This window comes from Rana temporaria, chromosome 13 (assembly GCF_905171775.1).
Source record: "Rana temporaria chromosome 13, aRanTem1.1, whole genome shotgun sequence".
Classification (NCBI taxonomy): domain Eukaryota; kingdom Metazoa; phylum Chordata; class Amphibia; order Anura; family Ranidae; genus Rana; species Rana temporaria.
The window spans coordinates 116819922-116841745 of NC_053501.1; the positions used below are offsets into that span (position 1 = coordinate 116819922).

Here is a 21824-nt window from a genome sequence, read left to right on the forward strand (position 1 = left end):
TTGGGGCCTTCTAACCTCAGGGGCCCAGAGGCTGGGGCCCTTTTAACCTCATACCCAAGGTCACTCCCTGATGTAATGGACCCACAGTGGATGAATACGGGGTTGACACAGTTAGGTTGAGGTCCTTTTGATCTCGGGGGCCCAGGGGCAGCTATACCCAAGGCAACTACCCGGTGTAATGGACCCACAGAAGATAGATATGGGGTTGAGGCCCTTACACCAGGAAGAGATTGTGGGCTCTTGAGATCAAAAGGCATTAACCAAGCTGTGTCATCCCTGGATCCAGCCACTGTGGGTCCATTACGCCAAGTAGGTGCCTTGAGTATGGCTGTCCCTGGGCCCCTGAGGTCAAAGGGCCCCAACCTAACTGTTCAAAACCCTTATCCATCTGCTGCGGTCCCATTACACCAGGAAGTGATCCTGGGCTCCTGAGATCAAATGAGGCCACAGCAGATGGATAAGAGTTTTAAACAGTTAGGTTGGGGCCCTTTGACCTCAGGAGCCAAGAGACAGCCATACCCAAGGTCACTTTCTGGTGTAATGGGCCCACAGTGGATGACACAGTAAGGTTGAGGCCCTTACACCAGGAAGTGACCCTGGGCTCCTGAGGTCAAAGAGCCTGAACCCATCTCTCGGGAGCCCAGGATCACTTCCTGGTGTAATGGGCCCACATTGGATGGATGCCAGGATGACCCAGTTGGGTTGTGGCCCATTGATCTCAGAAGCCCAGGATCACTTCCTGGTGTTTTATTATCTCAGTGACTCAATAAGGGGAGGGAACATTTAGGTCAGAGCCCTCAAACCTCAAGGGCCCAGGGACAGCCACACCCTGGGTCACTCTCTGTTTCCTCGGCTAACCCTAACCTCTTATCTCCCATTTCTTTTATGTTTAGGAACACGCCAAGCGGCTCCGCGATTACCTGTCCTCCCAGAACTACTGCCTGTACAACCCGCTCTCCAAATCCTTCTCCATGACCGGGATCGACCACTGCTTCCCCGACGGTGAGTGCAGGCGCCGCCTGTGTGCTTAGTCTCCGGTAGGGTACTATATATGGACGGCGAGGGGTCATTTACATAATCGTCAGGTCTAGAAGATACAGTTACATGTTGTGGCATTTCCTGGAATGCTGCCCTGAAGGTTCCCCAAAATCTTTTTGGGGGTTTTTAAAGTTGTAGCACTTTTTATTATGCCAAAAATTCGAATTTTACACTTACACCCACCGATCAGGACATTTGCATAACTCCTCCCACTGCTTGCATCAGGTCTAAGGGCTCCTTATAGGAGGCCGGGTGCTGTAACGTCTCCAGGAAGCCAATATTGCAGCACCTTGCCGACCCCGTCCCTCCAGCCATCTGCAGGCATTGCTTTAGAGAAGCACAGAGACCAAGTGATGACCTACCTGGGTGTAAAATAAGCAGTGGCCGCTGGTGCCAGTTTCCCCCATCAAATGCCGCCAGTTTCCCCCATCAAATGCCGCCAGTTTCCCCCATCAAGTGCCGCCAGTTTCCCCCATCAAATGCCGCCAGTTTCCCCCATCAAATGCCGCCAGTTTCCCCCATCAAATGCCGCCAGTTTCCCCCATCAAATGCCGCCAGTTTCCCCCATCAAATGCCGCCAGTTTCCCCCATCAAATGCAGCCAGTTTCCCCCATCAAATGCCGCCAGTTTCCCCCATCAAATGCCGCCAGTTTCCCCCTTCAAATGCCGCCAGTTTCCCCCATCAAATGCCGTCAGTTTCCTCCATCAAATGCCGCCAGTTTCCCCCATCAAATGCAGCCAGTTTCCCCCATCAAATGCAGCCAGTTTCCCCCATCAAATGCAGCCAGTTTCCCCCATCAAATGCAGCCAGTTTCCCCCATCAAATGCCGCCAGTTTCTCCCATCAAATGCCACCAGTTTCCCCCGCCAGTTTCCCCCATCAAGTGCCGCCAGTTTCCCCCATCAAATGCAGCCAGTTTCCCCCATCAAATGCAGCCAGTTTCCCCCATCAAATGCAGCCAGTTTCCCCCATCAAATGCAGCCAGTTTCCCCCATCAAATGCATTCAGTTTCCCCCATCAAATGCATTCAGTTTCCCCCATCAAATGCCGCCAGTTTCCCCCATCAAATGCCGCCAGTTTCCCCCATCAAATGCATTCAGTTTCCCCCATCAAATGCATTCAGTTTCCCCCATCAAATGCATTCAGTTTCCCCCATCAAATGCATTCAGTTTCCCCCATCAAATGCATTCAGTTTCCCCCATCAAATGCAGCCAGTTTCCCCCATCAAATGCAGCCAGTTTCCCCCATCAAATGCATTCAGTTTCCCCCATCAAATGCATTCAGTTTCCCCCATCAAATGCATTCAGTTTCCCCCATCAAATGCATCCAGTTTCCCCCATCAAATGCATCCAGTTTCCCCCATCAAATGCATCCAGTTTCCCCCATCAAATGCATCAAGTTTCCCCCATCAAATGCATCCAGTTTCCCCCATTAAATGCATCCAGTTTCCCCCATCAAATGCAGCCAGTTTCCCCCATGAAATGCAGCCAGTTTCCCCCATCAAATGCATCCAGTTTCCCCCATGAAATGCAGCCAGTTTCCCCCATGAAATGCAGCCAGTTTCCCCCATGAAATGCATCCAGTTTCCCCCATGAAATGCATCCAGTTTCCCCCATGAAATGCATCCAGTTTCCCCCATGAAATGCATCCAGTTTCCCCCATGAAATGCATCCAGTTTCCCCCATGAAATGCATCCAGTTTCCCCCATGAAATGCATCCAGTTTCCCCCTTCAATGCATCCAGTTTCTCCCATGAAATTCAGCCAGTTTCCCCATCAAATGCCGCCAGTTTCCCCCATCAAATGCCGCCAGTTTCCCCCATCAAATGCATGCAGTTTCCCCATCAAATAGCAGCCAGTTTCCCCCTTCAATGCCGCCAGTTTCCCCCCTCAAACTTTCTCGGGTCAGCGCCGTCCTCCACACTCCCTCGATGTCTTCTCCCGTCCTCAATGTCACCTCTGCTATGATTGGACGTCTGATAGGTGTCCAATCACAGCGCCTATCGCTTCAGCCAATCGGGTGACCAGTAACCAGACCCGGTGCACCTGGTAGGCTGAGAGGCGGGTCAGTATTAGGGAAGCGATTCCCTAACGACGCACAGCAGTGCGCCCTATGTTTAGCAATTTGGAAGCCGAATAGAGCCCACAGGCTCTAATCAGGAAGCCTATTAGAGCCTATGGCTCTAATCGGGCACTTCCAAAACACACCCACCTCTGTAATTCAGATGTCCGGCGCTCAACAGGGGGTGCATGAGAGAGGGGGCGGCGCTCCTGCGCCCTCTATGGACTGAAAATAGGTTATGTAACGAAAGCCGAAATATTTAATTTAAAAAATCTCATTGGGATGTTGATGGAGGGGGGGGGGAGGGGCGGAGGGGGGACCACAGAAGGCAAATAATGGATTAAGGCCCAGATTCTCAAAGGAGATACGCCATCATATCTCTGAGTCTGAGCCGTCGTATCTATGCGCCTGATTCTTAGAATCAGTTACGCATAGATTTGTATTAGATCCGACCGGCGTAAGTCTCTTACGCCGTCGGATCTTAACTGCATATTTACTCTGGCCGCTAGGGGAGCGTACGCTGATTTACGCCTAGAATATGTAAATCAGCTAGATACGCGAATTCACGAACCTTCGCCCGGCCGACGCAGTACAGTTACGCCGTTTACGTTGGGCTTTTCCCGGCGTAAAGTTACCCCTGCTATATGGCGGCGTACCAATGTTAAGTATGGACGTCGTTCCCGCGTCGAATTTTGAATATTTTACGTCGTTTGCGTAACTCGTCCGTGAATGGGGCTGGACGTAATTTACGTTCACGTCGAAACCAATGACGTCCTTGCGGCGTACTTTGAAGCAATGCACACTGGGATACGTCCACGGACGTCAATCACGTCGGGTCACATAGCATTTACATAAAACACGCCCCCCTTGTTCCACATTTGAATTAGGCGGGCTTACGCCAGCCTATTTACGCTACGCCGCCGCAACTTGCGGAGCAAGTGCTTTGAGAATACTGCACTTGCCCGTCTAAGTTGCGGAGGCGTGACGTAAATAGGATACGCTACGCCGGAACAAAGATACGCCGATCTACGAGAATCTGGCCCTAAAACGCCAACTTTAATAAGATATGAATAGAGCAGACAGCGGCATAACAGGAAGAGACGTCATTGTTACGGACGGAGATGGCTTCCGTTGTTTGGACGCCGCTCATGCGCGCATCCTGTGGAGAATCACGGGGATTCCCGTCCCCCCCCCCCCCCATGGAAGGGGGTCATCACACGGCACACAGACCAGCGACCATCAATAAATATCACATTGCAATGAACTCCCTATATACACCTATATGGGATCTACACGGCTCCGCCCTTCGCAGACGTAACACCTATATGGGATCTACACGGCTCCGCCCTTCGCAGACGTAACACCTATATGGGATCTACACGGCTCCGCCCTTCGCAGACGTAACACCTATATGGGATCTACACGGCTCCGCCCTTCGCAGACGTAACACCTATATGGGATCTACACGGCTCCGCCCTTCGCAGACGTAAGGACGTCTTTGCTCACATCAGAATTTCCCTTTCATTTTTGTTCTCCTTGTTGAAGTCCACAGAACCCCCACGTTCCTACGTACTTCATTACGTGACCTGACACTTCCTGCCCACTAGAGGGAGCTGGTGTCCTGCGGTGTATGGCGGTGGCCTGTCCTGTGACTGGCTTTGTCTCATTCTGAAACGCCGCATTTGTAATGTGATTTCCGTCCTGATCTCCCTATGGTTCGGATCTGTTCGTGTTTAACCCTTCTGAGACCAGGTATAGGCAACTGTGGGAGGGAGGGGCTTAAAGGGGAACCTGTCTTGAAGTTAGCATTGCACAAAGGTCTGCCTTTATATCACTAGAGGGGTCTTCATAAGGAGGTCCTGATTCCTCTATATAGATCTTTATATCACTAGAGGGGTCTTCATCAGGAGGAAGGAGGTCCTGATCCCTCTATATAGATCTTTATATCACTAGAGGGGTCTTCATCAGGAGGAAGGGGGTCCTAATTCCTCTATATAGATCTTTATCTCACTAGAGGGGTCTTCATCAGGAGGAAGGGGGTCCTGATTCCTCTATATAGATCTTTATATCACTAGAGGGGTCTTCATCAGGAGGAAGGGGGTCCTAATTCCTCTATATAGATCTTTATCTCACTAGAGGGGTCTTCATCGGGAGGAAGGAGGTCTTGATTCCTCTATATAGATCTTTATATCACTAGAGGGGTCTTCATCAGGAGGAAGGAGGTCCTGACCCCTCTATATAGATCTTTATATCACTAGAGGGGTCTTCATCAGGAGGAAGGGGGTCCTGATTCCTCTATATCAGTGGTCTCAAAGTACCGGCCCGCGGGCCATTTGCGGCCCGCGGACCAGTTATAAATGGCCCTCAGGCAGGGTGGAAGTGAGGGGAGCAAAAAAAAAAAAAAATTTTTTTTTTTTTTTTTTTTTGAGCTGGTGCCATCTGGTGGTGAGCCGTTGGTATTACAAGTTATTACCACCAGATGTGAGCTGGCGCCATCTGGTGGTGGCCGTTGGTATTACAAGTTAAGCATTACAAGTTAAACAGCAATTCTAATGTCATTTTACACTATTTTCACTGCCATCTTCTTCCCTCTAATTAGAACCCCCAAACATTATATATATTTTTTATCCTAACACCCTAGAGAATAAAATAGCGATCATTGCAATACTTTCTGTTACGCCGTATTTGCGCAGCGGTCTTACAAGCGCACTTTTTTGGGACAAAATTACACTTTTTTTAATTAAAAAATAAGACAACAGTAAAGTTATCCCCATTTTTTTTAATATTATGAAAGATAATGTTACGCCGAGTAAATTCATACCCAACATGTCACGCTTCAAAATTGTGTCCGCTTGTGGAATGCCGACAAACTTTTTTACCCTTTAAAATCTTCATAGGCGACGTTTAAAAAAATCTACATGTTGCATGTATTAAGTTACAGAGGAGCTAGAATTATTGCTCTCACTCTACCAATCGCGGCGATACCTCACATGTGTGGTTTGAACACCGTTTACATATGCGGGCGCTGCTCACGTATGTGTTCGCTTCTGCGCGCAAGCTCGTCGGGACGGGGTGCGTTTTCTGGCTCCTAACTTTTTTAGCTGGCTCCTAGATTCCAAGCAAATTTGTCAAACCCTGACTTACACCAGTGCTGGTGGTAATAATGCGCTCGCTGACACCAGTGCTGGGGGTTAATAATGTGTTCGCTGACACCAGTACTGTTGTTTTTGAAGTTTGATAGTTTGCATGCGGCCCCCCATGGCATATGAAAACTTGTCTTGTGGCCCTCAGGTAATTTGAGTTTGAGACCCCTGCTCTATATAGATCTTTATATCACTAGAGGGGTCTTCATCAGGAGGAAGGAGGTCCTGATTCCTCTATATAGATCTTTATATCACTAGAGGGGTCATCAGGAGGAGGAAGGAGGTCCTGATCCCTCTATATAGGTCTTTATATCACTAGAGGGGTCTTCATCAGGAGGAAGGAGGTCCTGATTCCTCTATATAGGTCTTTATATCACTAGAGGGGTCTTCATCAGGGGGAAGGAGGTCCTGATTCCTCTATATAGATCTTTATATCACTAGAGGGGTCTTCATCAGGAGGAAGGAGGTCCTGATTCCTCTATATAGGTCTTTATATCACTAGAGGGGTCTTCATCAGGAGGAAGGAGGTCCTGATTCCTCTATATAGGTCTTTATATCACTAGAGGGGTCTTCATCAGGAGGAAGGAGGTCCTGATTCCTCTATATAGGTCTTTATATCACTAGAGGGGTCTTCATCAGGAGGAAGGAGGTCCTGATTCCTCTATATAGGTCTTTATCTCACTAGAGGGGTCTTCATCAGGAGGAAGGAGGTCCTGATTCCTCTATATAGATCTTTATGTCACTAGAGGGGTCACCAGCAGGAGGTCCTGATTCTTGCACTTCCCTTATACCATTCCAGTAGTAGATAGGGGTGATGGGATTTTCTAGGGTTTGGCTCCTGGCAGTAGATTGTCCTGTGTGTGACTCGTCTCCGATCTTCACATGTCTAACATCCCCAATTTGTCTCCCAACAGATGTGTCTCTCTACTCTCACGGACAACGCATGAGCAACGGGTAAGTGTCCAATCCCTGCGCTCCGCCATGATTTTCTAAATAAAATAAGAACATCCTTTATGTAGTAATATTGGGCATGATTTGCCGCAATGCCTCCCCCCCCCCCCCCCCCCGCTCCTGTAATTGGCTCCCTGTCTCTGTGTAAGGTCTGCACAGGGCCTCGGGTCCCTTTTACTGATTAAATTGTGGAACCCCCAGCAACGTCCTTCTGTTTACTGCACTGGGAGTCAATGTTGGATATTGTGGTTCTCGTTATGGCCACCGCAGCCACTGTGCCCATCAACCGCAGCCACTGTGCCCATCAACCGCAGCCACTGTGCCCATCAACCGCAGCCACTGTGCCCATCAACCGCAGCCACTGTGCCCATCAACCGCAGCCACTGTGCCCATCAACCGCAGCCACTGTGCCCATCAAATGCTGCCACTGTGCCCATCAAACGCTGCCACTGTCCCCCAAATGCTGCCACTTTGCCGATCAAACGTTGCCACTGTGCCCCAAATGCTACCACTGTGTCCAAATGCTGCCACTGTGCCCATTAAACGCAGCCACTTTGCCCATCAAAACGCAGCCACTGTGCCCATCAACCGTTGCCACTGTGCCCATCAACCGTTGCCACTGTGCCCATTAAACGCAGCCACTTTGCCCATTAAACGCAGCCACTTTGCCCATTAAACGCAGCCACTTTGCCCATTAAAAAGCAGCCACTGTGTCCATTAAAACGCAGCCACTGTGTCCATTAAACGCAGCCACTGTGTCCATTAAACGCAGCCACTGTGCCCATTAAACGCAGCCACTTTGCCCATTAAACGCAGCCACGTTGCCCATTAAAACGCAGCCACGTTGCCCATTAAAACGCAGCCACGTTGCCCATTAAAACACAGCCACGTTGCCCATTAAAACACAGCCACTGTGTCCATTAAACGCAGCCACTGTGCCCAAAATGCTGCCACTTTGCCCATTAAACATTGCCACTGTGCCCCCTGTCTGGCCGACGCTTACCTTGTCTCGGGTGGGCAGCGGGTGACAGCGGTGTCCGTTGTCCTCCATTTCTTCCCCGGCCCGATGTTTTCTCCCACCCGCGCCTCCTCTGCTGTGATTGGACGCCTGATAGGCGTCCAATCACACCGCTTGTCATTTCAGCCAATCAGGTGACAGGTAACACAGACCTGATTGGCTGAAAGGAGGTTCAATGTTAGCAAAGCGAATTCCTTCGTTTTTGCTAACATACAGCTGAGTGAGAAGCGAACGCACATCGTTGCGCCCGCTTCTCACGTTTTTGGACGCCTCTGGCTCCAATCAGGTGCTTCCAAAGCGGCGACCATAGATAGACTCATGCATTGCATGAATCTATGATAATTAGAGAGTGACAGGAGAGGGGGCGGCGCTCCTGTGCCCTTTATGGACGCACCGCCACTGGTTATGGCACGATGACCACTCATGTGATTGTACCCATGGTAGATCCCCCTTGGTGCACATTTTGTCACCAGCAGGAGGAAGGAGGTCCTGATTCCTCTATAAAGATCTTTATATCACTAGAGGGGTCACCAGCAGGGGGAAGGGGGTCCTGATTCCTCTATATAGATCGTTATGTCACTAGAGGGGTCTTCATCAGGAGGAAAGAGGTCCTGATCCCTCTATATAGATCTTTATATCACTAGAGGGGTCTTCATCAGGAGGAAGGAGGTCCTGATTCCCCTATATAGATCTTTATATCACTAGAGGGGTCACCAGCAGGAGGAAGGAGGTCCTGATTCCTCTATAAAGATCTTTATATCACTAGAGGGGTCTTCATCAGGAGGAAGGGGGTCCTGATTCCTCTATATAGACTAGATGGGTCTTCATCAGGAGGAAGGAGGTCCTGATTTCTCTATATAGATCTTTATGTCACTAGAGGGGTCTTCATCAGGGGGAAGGGGGTCCTGATTCCTCTATATAGATCTTTATGTCACTAGAGTGATCTTCATCAGGAGAAGGAGCTCCTGATTCCTCTATATCGATTGTTATATCACTAGAGGGGTCTTCATCAGCAGGAAGGAGATCCTGATTCCTCTATATAGATCTTTATATCACTAGAGGGGTCTTCATCAGGAGTAAGGAGGTCCTGATTTCTCTATATAGACTAGAGGGGTCTTCATCAGGAGAAGGAGCTCCTGATTCCTCTATATAGATCGTTATATCACTAGAGGGGTCTTCATCAGGAGGAATGAGGTCCTGATTCCTCTATATAGATCTTAATGTCACTAGAGGGATCACCAGCAGGAGGAAGGAGGTCCTGATTCCTCTATATAGACTAGAGGGGTCTTCATCAGGAGGAAGGATGTCCTGATTCCTCTATATAGATCTTTAGATCACTAGAATGGTCTTTATCAGGAGGAAGGAGGTCCTGATTCCTCTATGTAGATCTTTATATCACTAGAGGGGTCTTCATCAGGGGGAAGAGGTAGACCCCCCCCCCCCCCCCCCGGTGCACATTTGGAAAGATTTTATCGAGATAGAATTTATCGATTCTCTTTCTTCCTTTTGGTCTAATCCGGTTGCGATCTGCTTGTCCTTCCCCAGACTGAGCGCCGTGAGCTGCGGGGAGATTGACTCTCTGGAGACAGACGAGAAGGAGAACAGATTAAAGGAGGAGTCCCCCTTCGGGAGGACGCTGAGCTTCATCAGGAAGATGACCAGCGGCAAACACAAGGTAGGAGGGACTTGGGGGGGCAGCACGCAGAGTTCAGGTGTGGTTCAGGAGCCGGTTGTAGTGTGGTGGTGGAGAAGGAGAGCAGCCAAGGCAGGAGGTCGGGCCGGACTCGTTCAGAGTTCAGCCAGAGGTCAGGACTTCTGATGGTAATTCAGAGCGATTGGTCTGGTCTGGACATCTGAGGATTATCTGGAGGGTGTGAAAAAAACAAAAAAAAACAAGAGCTCCTGAGAACTCCTCGCAGCTTGGCTGGTGATTGGTCAAAGTCCTGCAGATCTTGCGGTTCCACCAAATGAAAGGAGGGGGTGACAACAGTGTTTTAGATTTCCCATTCTGCAGGCCTGGTGTCACTGCCCCGCCCCCCCTCCCCAGCTTTTTGTTTTGGGGGGGCTGCAAGCAAACCTCTCTGCATCCCTGAGGCCCACATTGAGCTCTTTTTTTTTTTTTTTTGCAAGTCCCTCCCCTCAGCTTATAGAGCAGCCACACTCACCGCAAGCCTGATTTCAGCTTTCAGCCATATAAAGATTTCATTTGATTTGCACTGGCTGGATTGAAGGAATGACGAGTGAAGGTGTCGCTGTGTTGGGTTCGAGGTGTTTTATTTTCATAGATGTGACATGCCTTGTATTTTTGTTGTGGAAATCGTTGGCTTGACACGTTTGGTGTCTATTTACTCGATGCAATTAATTAAATGTTTTATACATGGGTACAATGTTGTGTTGGCACTGAAATTAATGCTGATGTGTTGTGTTTTTCTTCTTCCTGAAAATATGTTTTATAAATAACTGCGCAAATATTGTGTAACGCAAAAAATTGCAACTACCACTATTTTATTCTCCAGGGCCTCTCTCTGCTTTCAGTAAATATATATTTTGGGGGATTCATAGTCATTTCTAGTAAGGAAAAAAAATTGCTGATTTTTAACCACTTGGTGACCACGTTATAGCCGAAAGACAGCACGGGCTTCCTTTGCCAACGTACTTTGGACATCCTCCATTTCTCGTGCTTAGAACTCAGCTGATCACTGATGGAGGTAAGGGGCCAATCACAGCGCGTTCTTTACAACGTGATCAGCTGTTGGCCAATGACGGCTAATCATGGAAGTAAACAGAAGCCGGTAATTGGCTTTTTTTTCTTTTCTCACGCTATCAGAATGAAGAAAGCTGTTCACAGGCTTCTGTTAGGACATTGGTCCCCTTGGTGCCAACCAGTGCTGCTAATCTGTGCCCTCCAATGCCATCTATGAGTGCCTTCCAGCGCCCATCAGTGCCACTAATTGGTGCCCACATGTGCCACCTATCGGTGCCCTCCAGGGCCACTTATCAGTGCTGTCAATCGGTGCCCATTAGTGCCTCATCAGTGTCAATTATCAGTACCTCCTGATTAGTGCCCACCAGTCCAGCCTCATTAACACCTACCAGTGCCACCTCATCAATGCCTCCTGATTAGTGCCCATCAGTGCAGCCTCATCAGTGCCTCCTGATTAGTGCCTATCAGTGCCACCTATCAGTGCCACTAATTGGTGTCCATCTGTGCCACCTATCAGTGCCCTCCAGGGCCACTTGTCACTGCTGCCAATCGGTGTCCATTAGTGCCTCATCAGTGTCAATTATCAGTGCCATGATGTGCAGCCTCATCAGTGCCTCCTGATTAGTGTCCACCAGTCTAGCCTCATCAATGCCTACCAATGCCCATCAGCGCCTATCAGTGCCCATCAGTGGTGCCTCCTGATTTGTGCCCACCTTATCAATGCAGAGCCTCATCAGTGCCTCCTGATTTGTGCCCACCTTATCAATGCAGCCTCATCAGTGCCTCCTGATTAGTGCCCACCTTATCAATGCAGCCTCATCAGTGCCTCCTGCCAGCGCCTATTAGTGTCACCTATCAGTGCCGCTATTTAGTGCCCATCCGTGCCACCTCTCAGTGCTTTCCAGGACCACTTATCACTGCTGCCAATCGGTGCCCATTAGTGCCTCATCAGTGTCAATTATCAATGCCACCTACCAGTGCCACCCCATCAGTGCCTCCTGATTAGTGCCCATCAGTGCAGCCTCATCAGCGCCTGTCAGTGCTACCTACCAGTGCCCATCAGTGCCTCCTGATTAGTACCCATCGGTGCCGCCTCATCAGTGAAAGAGAAAAATGACCCGTTGACAAAATGTTATAACAAAATATGAAAAAGCTGCTTGGCGAGGGTCTTGTAGCCCATTTCAGCCTTGTGTCGGTCTCCAATCTTCTCCCCGACGTCCTTGGACGGCTCTTCGGTCATGACCATGGTGGAGAGATTGGAATCTGATCGCTTCTGTGGACAGGTGTCTTTTATATAGGTAACAAGCTGAGATTAGGAGCACTCCTTTTTAAGAGAGAGAGAGTGCTCCTAATCTCAGCTTGTTACCTGTATAGAAGACACCCGGGAGGCAGAAATCTTGCTGATCTGATAGGGGATCAAATACTTATTTCACTCATTAAAATGCAAATCAATTGATAACTTTTTTTGAAATGTGTTTTTCTGGATATTACAAACAAATAAAATTACAGACCGATCGTTTCTTTCTCGGCGGGGCGAGCGTACAAAATCAGCAGACGATCAAATCCTTTTTCCCTCGCTGTATCTAGATTTGATGATCTGCGGCGCTGTTGTCATGTGACCTCCGTCATCGTATGCGATGGTCTTCTGTGTACAGAGAATATTTGGGGTCCCGGGGGCGTTTTCTGCGCGTTTTTCCCGTCTTTAGGTCTCCGGCAATGAAGGGTGATGATTGGCCCTGGGAACAGCAGCGCGCCTCTTGGCCGGCGTGCTTCTGCCGTGAGCGCACCTCCAGGGCTCGGACACCAGGGGTAGCTGTTCGGTGGTCCGGCCCGCCGCTTTCCTCATCCAGCGATTGACTGAGCGTTGCATCAGCCTCTCTACTCATAATTCTGGCATTTCCTGCCAGTCTGCGCCGAAGGGGGGGGGCCGAGTGTGAGGGGCCTCATTACTCACCGCGCACCTACCTCTGTCTGTGTCAGTGCGTGACGTACCCACCCACATGACGTACCCACCCACACCGCACAGGTATTCATCACTAAATCAGAGGCGTGAGCTACACTCTGCCCCATACCCCCCCCCCCCCCCCCCATTAAATAATAATAATAATCTGCAGAATATATCAATATGGATCTGTCAGGAGGGGGAGGGGAGGGTGCGATGCTCTGCAGATCTATAGGGATGTCAGTGGTGGAATAATGTGCAGAATATATCAGGAGGGGGATGGGAGGGAGAAATGCTCTGCAGATCTCTAGGGAGTTCAGTGATGGGATAATCTGCAGAATATATCAGGAGGAGGACAGGAGGGAGCGATGTTCTGCAGATCTCTAGGGAGGTCAGTGGTGGGATAATCTGCAGAATATATCAGGAGGAGGACGGGAGGGAGCGATGTTCTGCAGATCTCTAGGGATGTCAGTGGTGGGATAATCTGCAGAATATATCAGGAGGGAGCGATGCTCTGCAGATCTCTAGGGAGGTCAGTGATGGAATAATCTGCAGAATATATCAGGAGGGGGATGGGAGGGAGCGATGTTCTGCAGATCTCTAGGGAGGTCAGTGATGGGATAATCTGCAGAATATATGAGGAGGAGGACAGGAGGGAGCGATGTTCTGCAGATCTCTAGGGAGGTCAGTGGTGGAATGCTCTGCAGAATATATCAGGAGAAGGATGGGAGGCAGCGATGCTCTGCAGATCTCTAGGGGTGTCAGTGGTGGAATGCTCTGCAGAATATATCGGGAGGGGAGGGAGCGATGTTCTGCAGATCTCTAGAGAGGTCAGTGGTGGGATAATCTGCAGAATATATCAGGAGGGAGCGATGCTCTGCAGATCTCTAGGGAGGTCAGTGATGGAATAATCTGCAGAATATATTAGGAGAAGGATGGGAGGGAGCGATGTTCTGCAGATCTCTAGGGATGTCAGTGGTGGAATGCTCTGCAGAATATATCAGGAGGGAGCGATGCTCTGCAGATCTGCAGGGAGGTCAGTGATGGAATGCTCTGCAGAATATATCAGGAGGAGGATGGGAGGGAGCGATGTTCTGCAGATCTCTAGGGATGTGAGTGGTGGAATGCTCTGCAGAATATATCAGGAGGGGAGGGAGCGATGTTCTGCAGATCTCTAGGGAGGTCAGTGATGGAATAATCTGCAGAATATATCAGGAGGAGGATGGGAGGGAGCGATGTTCTGCAGATCTCTAGGGATGTCAGTGGTGGAATGCTCTGCAGAATATATCAGGAGGAGGAGGACGGGATGTTCTGTAGGGATGTCAGTGGTGGAATGCTCTGCAGAGTTGGCTCTTTTTTCCTCCTTGGTAGAGGACACAAGCTGTGCACACACAGATATTGGGTGAGGGGCCCCCCGTGTGGCCCTGTGTTGTGTCGCGGAGCTGATAAGGGGTTGTGGGCAGAGTGGTTATGAAGGTGGTGAGTGACGGGTCCCTCTTTGTATCTCATGAAAACAGATCGGGGGGAGGAAGTGGGTCGGAGGGACGCAGGATGTGAGGAGTTTCCTGCAGGCGGTGTGATAACGCGGCTGGCCATGTCTTCCTGTCAGTGACAATAGGGGACCACAATGACTCGGGGGCTGGGGAATAACACGCTGTTTAAAGGGCCGGTAAAGCCCAAGACACAGACTTGTCATACACAGACCCCTCATTCACAAGACAGATGGGGGGGGGGGGGGGGGGGGGGGTTTGCAGGTTTGTGACCCCAGACGTTTTGTTTCCTTCCTGTAGGAGCGTGCAGAGACGTGTGTCCATTGACTGTTCACTGTATATATATATATATATTTGTACTTTTCGCATTGGAATGTGGATCAGCAGGGGTGGGGCTTAGCTCTTAGGGGGAGTTGCTCATGCCACTGATTTGGTAAAAGCTTGAGGCCCTGTATATGGGGGTGCATCGGGATTTTAGAGCTCTTTGGGTGCACGGGAATCGGTTGTTGAAACAGGGGTGGGGCTTAGCTCTTGGGGGAGTGTCTTACCACTGACTCGGGCAGAAGTCGAGGACACATATACAGCTTCTATTGGGATTCCAGAGCTCTATGGGATTTTAGAACAGCGGGGGCAGCGATAAGCTCCCTGGCCCTTTCCATTGACTTGAGTTGAGGCTCCATATACAGCGTGCATTGGGATTCAGGAGCTCTCTGGAGACGATGGAGTCAGTTGTTAAAATATTGAACAGGAGTCGGCTTAGCTGCTCGGGGGAGTGACTTCCACTGACTTGGGCATAAGTCGAGGTCTCATATATCCACTTCCCAACCTCCTCATGTACATATACGTCGGCAGAATGGCACGGACATGCACAATCACGTACCTGTACGTCCTCGCCTATTAGCGGGTGGGGGGTCCGATCGGGACCCCCCCCGCTACATGCGGAGGTCGGGTCCGCTCGGGGAGCGATCCGGGACGACGGCGCGGCTATTTGTTTATAGCCGCTCCGTCGCGATCGCTCCCCGGAGCTGAAGAACGGGGAGAGCCGTGTGTAAACACGGCTTCCCCGTGCTTCACTGTGGCGGCTGCATCGATCGGGTGATTCCCTTTATAGGGGAGACACGATCGATGATGTAATTCCTACAGCCACACCCCCCTACACTAGTAAACACACACTAGGTGAACACTAAATGTTACAGCGCCCCCTGTGGTTAACTCCCAAACTGCAACTGTCATTTTCACAATAAACAATGCAATTTAAATGCATTTTTTGCTGTGAAAATGACAATGGTCCCAAAAATGTGTCAAAATTGTCTGAAGTGTCCGCCATAATGTCGCAGTCACGAAAAAAATCGCTGATCGCCGCCATTAGTAGTAAAAAAAATAAAAAAAATAAAAATGCAATAAAACTATCCCCTATTTTGTAAACGCTATAAATTTTGCGCAAACCAACCGATAAACGATTATTGCGATTTTTTTTACCAAAAATAGGTAGAAGAATACGTATCGGCCTAAACTGAGGAAAAAAAAAATGTTATATATGTTTTTGGGGGATATTTATTATAGCAAAAAGTAAAAAATATTGCATTTTTTTCAAAATTGTCGCTCTATTTTTGTTTATAGCGCAAAAAATAAAAACCGCAGAGGTGATCAAATACCACCAAAAGAAAGCTCTATTTGTGGGGAAAAAAGGACGCCAATTTTGTTTGGGAGCCATGTCGCACGACCGCGCAATTGTCTGTTAAAGCGACGCAGTCCCGAACTGTAAAAACCCCTTGGGTCTTTAGGCAGCAATATGGTCCGGGGCTTAAGTGGATATACAGTAACTTACATTCCGATTGCAGACTTTTATGGACATATGGGAACCTGTCATTGAAATTTGGAACAGCAGGGGTTGGGGCTGAGCTCCTGGGGGGAGTGGTTCTTTCCACTGACCTGGGCAGAAGTCAAGACTCCATATGTGGCCTGTGTTGGGATACTGGAACTCTCTTTGCACATGGTAATCTGCCTTTGGGATGTGGAGCAGCAGGGGTGGGGCTAAGCTCCTGGTGAGGAGTGTTTTACCACTGACTTGAATACAAGTCAATGCCACATATACATCTTACTTTTGGGAATTGAGAACTCTCTGGGTACATGTAAATCTGTCATTGGAATTTAGAACAGCAGGGGTGGGGCTGAGCTCCTGGGGGGAGTGGTTCTTTCCACTGATCTGGGCAGAGGTCAAGGCTTCATATATGGCATGTGTTGGGAATCTGTCATTGAAATTTAGAACAGCAGGGGTGGGTCGGGGGGGGGGGGGAGTGTTTGTGGCTCTTCCCACTGACCTGGACAGAGGTCAATGCTCCATATATGGCATGTGTTGGGAATCTGTTACTGAAATTAAGAACAGCAGGGGTGGGTCCTGGGGGGGGGGGGTGTTTGTGGCTTTTCCCACTGACCTGGACAGAGGTCAATTCTCCATATGTGGCCTGTGTTGGGATTCTGGAGCCCTCTGGGCACTTGGGAATCTGTCATCGACATTTAGAACAGCAGGGGTGGAGCTGAGCTCCTGGGGGGAGTGGTTCTTTCCACTGACCTGGGCAGAAGTCAGGGCTCCATATGTGGCCTGTTTTTGGATTCTGGAGCTCTCTGGGCACATGGGAATCCGCCATTGCAATGTGGAACAGCAGGGGTGGGGCTAATATCCTGGCGAGGAGTGTCTTACCACTGACTTGAATAAAAGTCAAGGCCTCATATACATCTTACATTGGGAATTGAGAGCTCTTTGGGCGCATGTGAATCTGTTATTGGAATTTAGAACAGCAGGGGTGGGGCCGAGCTCCTGGGAGGAGTGGTTCTTTCCACTGACCTGGGCAGAAGTCAAGACTCCGTATGTGGCCTGTGTTGGGATTCTGGAACTCTCTTGGCACATGGGAATCTGCCTTTGGGATGTGGAACATCAGGGGTGGGGCTAAGCTCCTGGAGAGGAGTGGCTTACCACTGACTTGCACAAAACTCAAGGCCTCATTTAAAGCTTGCATTAGGATTCCAGAGCTTGTTGGGTACCTGCAAATATGTCTTTGAAATTTGGAACAGCAGGGGTGGGACCGAGCTCCTGGGGGGAGTGGTTCTTTCCACTGACCTGGGCAGAAGTCAAGACTTCAAATGTGGCCTGTGTTGGGATTCCGGAGCTCTCTGGGCACATGGGAATCTGTCATTGAAATTTTGGAACAGCAGGGGTGGGACTGAGCTCCTGAGGGGAGTGGTTCTTTCTTTCCACTGACCTGGGCAGAAGTCAAGGCTCCATATATGGCATGTGTTGGGAAACTAGAGCTCTCTGGGCACATGGTGATTTGCCAATTGAAAGTGGAACAGCAGGGGTGGGGCTAAGCTATTGGGGGGGGGGGGAGTGTCTTACCACTGACTTGTGCAAAAGTCAAGGCATATATAGATCTTACATTGGGATTCCAGAACTTTCTGTGCTAATGCAAATCTGTCACTAGAATTTAGAACAGCAGGGGTGGGGCTGAGCTCCTGAGGGGAGTGGCGCTTTCCACTGACTTGGGAAGAAGTCAGGCCTCCAGTTGTTCCCCCCCCCCCCCCCCCACTTCTCATTTCTTAGGCTTTGCTGCCCCTTTTGCAGAATCTCACCATGTGATTGCTACAAAGTTACAATGTACAGTTACACTTGGGGGGGGAGGGGAGACTGAGGAAATGCCTTTTCCTGCCTGCAGCAGACTGAAGACATCGTCTCGGCCCAGCAAACGTCGCTGACTGAAGCTAAAGGATGTATTTCTACTGGTAAACGGTGGAGCTTTTCTGAAAAAGGGACGATGTAAGCATTTTCAGAGCAAACCTTCCTGGCAGTAGGTTCCGCTTTGTCCGTATGGCGCTGGCATATACCGCGGCCCTGTACAGAGAGGTTTCTTGCGGCAGCTTAACACCGGTGAGGTGAGAAATAAGAGGATTTGCCTTCTAAGGTCCCGAAATCCCTGAGATCCGGCCTCTAAGTGCTATTTAGTGGTAATTTAGTTGGTGGGATAATCTGGCGGGGGGGGGATTAATCCTCCCCTGTGTGCGTCCCGCATCGATTTCCTGCCACCGCCGCCGTTGGATGCGTTAAGACCGTGTTTGGCGCGGATCCTTGGGTTTAATCTGCGCTAGAAAAGACGAGAGTGGACGGAAGAGGTTCATCAACGGGGGGCCCCACTCAGCGTCTCCAATGAAGTGGACCTGTCATTGATACTCGCAAGAATTGTCTCGGGCCGTGCCGGTGTTACCAAATCACATTATTCGGGGGGGGGGGGGGGGGCAATCTCCCTTTGTATGGTGCCTGTCATGTGACACCAGGCCTAGGCAAAGATCACATGGTGTCACTCGACTGCCCCCAAATACAGCGCCAGGTTTCCTCTCCACTGTGACTGCTGGACCATTCAGGTTTTGCCCACAGCACCGGCACCGTGGCCAATCGCGAAAAACTCTTCCCTGATTGGTGCAGCTTCACTATGCCTGAGCTGAGCCCCCCCCCCCCCCCCCCCCCGCTGCTGTTCCTTACCTGAGTCGTTGTGTCTCTATGTCTCTATATCAGTGTCCAGCCCCTGAGGATCCAGCGTCCCCTGTCCACTCATCACTCCGGTGTAGAACATTGTGTCACCCAGTGTCCCCCCCCAAAAACATGTGGCCCCCAGAGCATTTTGTGTCTACCAGTGACCCCCCCCCCAAGTATTCTATGTCTACCAGTGACCCCCCCGAGCATCCTGTGTCACCCAGTGACCCCACCCCCCCCCCCCCCCATGAGCATTCTGTGTCACCCCATGAGTATTCTACCAAGTGACTCCCCCCTCTCCCAGAGCATCCTATGTCCACCCTCCCCCAGTGCATACCCTCCCAGAGCATCCTGTGTCACCCGGTGACCCCTAGAGCATCCTATATTTGCCCCCCCCCCCCCAGAGCGTGACCCAGTGACTCCCTCCTCTAGAGTATCCTGTGTCACCCGGTGACCCCCAAATCATCTTATGTCCCCCCCAGAGCATTCCCCCAAGAGCATTCTGTGTCACCCAGTGACTCCCTCCCCTAGAGAATCCTGTGCCTCCCTGTGCCCCCCCCATTAATAGTCTCCCCAGTGACCCCCCCCCCCCCCCGAGCATCCTGTGTCACCCGTCGCCCCCCAGAGCATTTCACCCCAGAGCATTCTGTGTCACCCAGTGATCCCCCCCCACCAAGAGCATTCTGTGTCACCCGGTGACCCCAAATCATCCTATGTCCCCCCCAGAGCATTCCCCCAAGAGCATTCTGTGTCACACAGTGACTCCCTCCCCTAGAGAATCCTGTGCCTCCCTGTGACCCCCATAAGTAGTCTCCCCAGTGACCCCCTCCCCAAGCATCCTGTGTCACCCGTCGCCCCCCAGAGCATTCTGTGTCACCCAGTGATTCCCCCCACTACCAAGAGCATTCTGTGTCATCCAGTGACCCCCCCACCCCAGAGCATTCTGTGTCATCCAGTGACCCCCCCACCCCAGAGCATTCTGTGTCATCCAGTGACCCCCCCACCCCAGAGCATTCTGTGTCATCCAGTGACCCCCCCACCCCAGAGCATTCTTTGTCATCCAGTGACCCCCCACCCCAGAGCATTCTGTATCATCCAGTGACCCCCACCCCACCCCAGAGCATTCTGTGTCATCCAGTGACCCCCCACCCCAGAGCATTCTGTGTCATCCAGTGACCCCCCCACCCCAGAGCATTCTGTGTCATCCAGTGACCCCCCACCCCAGAGCATTCTGTGTCATCCAGTGACCCCCCCACCCCAGAGCATTCTGTGTCATCCAGTGACCCCCCACCCCAGAGCATTCTGTGTCATCCAGTGACCCCCCACCCCAGAGCATTCTGTGTCATCCAGTGACCCCCCACCCCAGAGCATTCTGTGTCATCCAGTGACCCCCCCACCCCAGAGCATTCTTTGTCATCCAGTGACCCCCCCACCCCAGAGCATTCTGTGTCATCCATTGACCCCCCCACCCCAGAGCATTCTGTGTCATCCAGTGACCCCCCCCACCCCAGAGCATTCTGTGTCATCCAGTGACCCCCCCACCCCAGAGCATTCTGTGTCATCCAGTGACCCCCCACCCCAGAGCATTCTTTGTCATCCAGTGACCCCCCCACCCCAGAGCATTCTGTGTCATCCAGTGACCCCCCCACCCCAGAGCATTCTGTGTCATCCAGTGACCCCCCCACCCCAGAGCATTCTGTGTCATCCAGTGACCCCCCCCACCCCAGAGCATTCTTTGTCATCCAGTGACCCCCCACCCCAGAGCATTCTGTATCATCCAGTGACCCCCACCCCACCCCAGAGCATTCTGTGTCATCCAGTGACCCCCCCACCCCAGAGCATTCTGTGTCATCCAGTGACCCCCCACCCCAGAGCATTCTGTGTCATCCAGTGACCCCCCACCCCAGAGCATTCTGTATCATCCAGTGACCCCCACCCCACCCCAGAGCATTCTGTGTCATCCAGTGACCCCCCCACCCCAGAGCATTCTGTGTCATCCAGTGACCCCCCCACCCCAGAGCATTCTGTGTCATCCAGTGACCCCCCACCCCAGAGCATTCTTTGTCATCCAGTGACCCCCCCACCCCAGAGCATTCTGTGTCATCCAGTGACCCCCCACCCCAGAGCATTCTGTGTCATCCAGTGACCCCCCACCCCAGAGCATTCTGTGTCATCCAGTGACCCCCCACCCCAGAGCATTCTGTGTCATCCAGTGACCCCCCACCCCAGAGCATTCTGTGTCACCCAGTGACCCCCAGAGCCTTCTGTGTCCCGCCCCCTGGTCGCTATGACATTGCAGCCTCGGTATGTTCCTGTAATCACCTAGACTTTCTCTCTCGGCGGATCCGGATCCTTATCCATGTCACATGATCTGACTACTTTGAGCATTGTGGTTCTTTTACCTCGTCGGAGACTGCAGGCAGTCAGGGCCTTATTCTCAAACAAGTTACGCCGGTGTATCTACTGATACACCGGCGTAAATCGAATTTCCCGCCGGCGTATCATTATTTTGTATTCACAAAACAAGATACGCCGGATTTAGGCTAGGATCCGACTAGTGTAAGTCACTTAATTACACTGTCGGATCTTAAATGTAATTCGCCGCCGGCCGCTAGGTGGTGTTTACGTTCAGGTCTCATTTGTTTATGCAAATGAGCCTGATACGCCGATTCCCGAACGAAAACGCGTCGCTAACATCGTTTGCGTAAGCGTAAGGTTACCCCTGCTATATGAGGGGTAACCTTACGCCAGTCCCACGTATGCCATGTTATGTATGGCGTCGGGTCCGCGTCGTCTTTTCCCGTCGGGTACGTCGTTTTACTAAGTCGTTCTTGAATACGACTTTACGTCAATGACGCACACGTCGGCGTCATTGACATTTTCCGTTGAGAACTGGAGCATGCGCACTGGGCTATTTTAAGCCCGGCGCATGCGCAGTTCGAACGGCACGGGGGCG

General features: G+C 50.9%; 1 protein-coding gene across 5 annotated transcripts in view; it reads left to right on the forward strand.

The window, feature by feature from the left end:
* Positions 1 to 21824, forward strand: part of ARHGEF2 (Rho/Rac guanine nucleotide exchange factor 2) — a 179285-nt gene that overhangs the window by 64542 nt on the left and 92919 nt on the right. For all 5 annotated transcript variants that reach the window (XR_005744706.1, XM_040332336.1, XM_040332334.1 and 2 more), the window contains exons 5-7: positions 894 to 1002; positions 7156 to 7195; positions 9756 to 9885. Coding sequence is in view for 4 of the 5 variants with exons in the window: in XM_040332336.1 (XP_040188270.1) it covers positions 894 to 1002; positions 7156 to 7195; positions 9756 to 9885 (279 nt within the window). In the remaining variant the exon portion in view is untranslated. The remainder of the gene's footprint in view (positions 1 to 893; positions 1003 to 7155; positions 7196 to 9755; positions 9886 to 21824) is intronic.